The sequence below is a fragment of the Rhinopithecus bieti genome, unplaced genomic scaffold (assembly GCF_001698545.2).
Source record: "Rhinopithecus bieti isolate Rb0 unplaced genomic scaffold, ASM169854v2 scaffold_7888, whole genome shotgun sequence".
NCBI classification, from domain to species: Eukaryota; Metazoa; Chordata; class Mammalia; order Primates; family Cercopithecidae; genus Rhinopithecus; species Rhinopithecus bieti.
This window is the reverse complement of record NW_016805944.1, coordinates 1578346-1581288: the sequence shown is the minus strand read 5'-3', so window position 1 is coordinate 1581288 and position 2943 is coordinate 1578346. Positions and strand designations below refer to the sequence as shown.

The 2943-nt window shown below is 53.8% G+C and overlaps 1 protein-coding gene across 2 annotated transcripts in view; it reads left to right on the top strand.

The window, feature by feature from the left end:
* Positions 1 to 1974: 1974 nt before the first annotated feature.
* FOSB (FosB proto-oncogene, AP-1 transcription factor subunit) overlaps positions 1975 to 2943 on the top strand; it is a 7550-nt gene continuing 6581 nt past the window's right edge. For both annotated transcript variants that reach the window (XM_017874367.1, XM_017874366.1), the window contains exon 1: positions 1975 to 2696. In XM_017874367.1, coding sequence (XP_017729856.1) covers positions 2571 to 2696 — 126 coding nt within the window. In that variant the 5' untranslated portion in view covers positions 1975 to 2570. The remainder of the gene's footprint in view (positions 2697 to 2943) is intronic.

The following is a 2943-nucleotide window of genomic DNA, read 5'->3' as shown; positions in this document are numbered from 1 at the left end:
ATAGCTCCGGGAGGCGGAGGTTGCGGTGATCTAAAATCGTGCCATTGCACTCCAGCCTGGGCAACGAGAGCAAAACTTTGTCTCAAAAAACAAAACAAAACAAAACAAAAATTAGCCAGGTGTGGTGGCACATACCTGTAATCCCAGCTACTCGGGAGGCTGAGGCAGGAAAATCACTTGAACCCAGGAGGTGGAGGCTGCGGTGAGTCGAGATCGTGCCACTGCACTCCAGCCCGGGCAACAGAGTGAGACTCTATCTTAAAAAAAAAAAAAAAAAAAAACACGTCAGACTCTTGAACCCCATTTGCTAAGTAGATTTTCTCAGGTAGTCAGCTCTACCCTTCTGAGCCTAGATTGCAACAGTACACCCTAACAGCAGTAAGAGGGAGTTTGTAAAGCTTAGAAAGACCTGACAGCCTGTCCGCAGTGGCTCACGCCTGTAATCCCAACACTTTGGGAGGCCGAGGCGGGCGGATCACGAGGTCAGGAGTTCAAGACCATCTGACCAATGTGGTGAAACCCCGTCTCTATTAAACATATAAAAATTAGCTTGGCGTGGTGGCCCGCACCTGTACCCGCGCCTGTAGTCCCAGCAACTCGAGAAGCTAAGGTGAGGCGGAGGTTGCAGTGAGCCGAGATCGCCACTGCACTCCAGCAGAGCAAGACTCCCTCTCAAAAAAAAAAACCTGACAAGTGGAAGCTACTAATACTGCCATTATCATTTAAACAAACCCCAGACACAGGTTTTTCAGGGAGTTTCATCCAACCAGGCGGGTCTCAGAAATCAGAAAAGAAATGGAAAGAATGGAAAGGGTAGGAAATCTGGAGTTTGCCAATTGTAAGTTTGAATTTCTTGTGATGGGATCTTGGGCAAGTCATTTAACCTCTCTGAGTATCATTTTTTTCTTTTATAAAATGAAGATTTTCTCTCTTAACCTTCCAGAGCTGTTTTAAGGAAAACAAATCTTGTACTGAAAGGCATAGCACAGAAGCTGTGCTTGGTAAGTGCCAAATACAAGGCATTAATTATTGTTATTAAAATTAATAATAATATCCTCTCCCCCTTACACATTCTTTGACTCCGGCTGGATTAAAAGGTGGGAAGAGAGGCTACCAACACCATCAGAAGAGAGGCTTCTCCCTAAGTTTCATTTCCCATCTCCTCCAAACTCTCATCCCTCCCAAACGCCAGACCTGGAAGGCCAGCCGGGTCCAAGACACACATCCTTTGCCCAGCCGGGAAGCCTAAAGCTAAAGCTCAGTGAGGGAAAATATTTCCCACGCTCGCACAGCGAATCAGGACAGAAACCAGGACGAGCCTCGGAATCCCTCCATTACCTCCACCTTCACCTGAGCATCACAGCGCGCTCGGGACTCAGTTTCCCCACCTACGTGACCACACCACACTAATCAGGGTCTCCTTTCAGAGATCTGTTCTTCTTCTCGAACGGGGGCGCTGCACCAGCGGTAGAACAGGGTGGGTGGGGGCGCCAGAGGTGAGGGGGACCTGCAGGCTGGGGTCTTCCCTGCCCGGGTCAGCGCGGGCCCTGCGGGGCTAGTGTAAGCGCCTATTAATACCAGCCCCCGGGGCGGCGTGGCACTGCGCAGGCGCGGGCGGAGCGCGGGCGCGCGCGCGAGCGAGCGAGGGATTCCCTCTGACGTCATTGCTAGGATACCAAACAAACACTCCGCCGCGCCGGCCGAGCTCCTTATATGGCTAATTGCGTCACAGGAACTCCGGGGAGGCGGGGCCGGGATCCCCTCCCGCCGAGGGGCCCGGAACGCAGCCCCCGAGACCCCCAGGGCCCCGAGGGTCATGCAAGTGACCAGATCGAGTCTAGAACAGACCTCTTGCTGGACGGTGCGGGACTCGATTTGGCGGGTCCGGAGATTTGGGGAAGTTTGTTCAGCGAGGGGCGGGTGACGTAAGCAGGGGGGCGGGTCCCGGGCATATAAATACAGGCTGGCGGGTCTGTGCTTCATTCATAAGACTCAGAGCTACCGCTACTGCAGGGACACGCGGAACCAGGACTTGGAAACTTGATTATTGTGGTTCTTCTTGGGGGTTATGAATTTTCGTTAATCTTTTTTTTTTCCGGGGAGAAACTTTTGGAAAGATTCTTCTAGATATTTCTTCATTTTCTTTTGGAGGACCGACTTACTTTTTCGTCTTCTTTATTACTCCCCTCCCCCCGTGGGACCCGCCGGACGCGTGGAGGAGACCGTAGCTGAAGCTGATTCTGTACAGCGGGACAGCGCTTTCTGCCCCTGGGGGAGCAACCCCTCCTTCGCCCCTGGGTCCTACGGAGCCTGCACTTTCAGGAGGTACAGCGGCATCCTGTGGGGTCCTGGGCACCGCAGGGAGACTGCACAGAAACTTTGCCGTTGTTGGAACGGGACGTTGCTCCTTCCCCGAGCTTCCCCGGACAGCGTACTTTGAGCACTCGCTCAGCTCACCCGGGACTCCCACGGCTCACCCCGGACTCGCACCTTACTTCCCCAACCCGGCCATAGCCTTGGCTTCCCGGCGACCTCAGCGTGGTCACAGGGCCCCCCCTGTGCCCAGGGAAATGTTTCAAGCTTTCCCCGGAGACTACGACTCCGGCTCCCGGTGCAGTTCCTCACCCTCTGCCGAGTCTCAATATCTGTCTTCGGTGGACTCTTTCGGCAGTCCACCCACCGCCACCGCCTCCCAGGTAAGTTTTTGATATTAGGGGTGCTGCTTTGTAGGTTTTATTTTTTAAGTCAAGGGTGAAAAGAATAACCCCCAACCCCCACATAAAGACGCATCAGAACCCTAGATCTGAGATGGAAAAGGCTCACAGCGCACTTTGCAAACTGCAAAGAGTCGGGAGATGTTTGCAATTGGTTGCGTGCGTGGAGCGCAAGGAGGGAACGCGGCAGGGAGGGTAGGCTTTGGGGTGGGTGGGGGTGGGGTGGGTG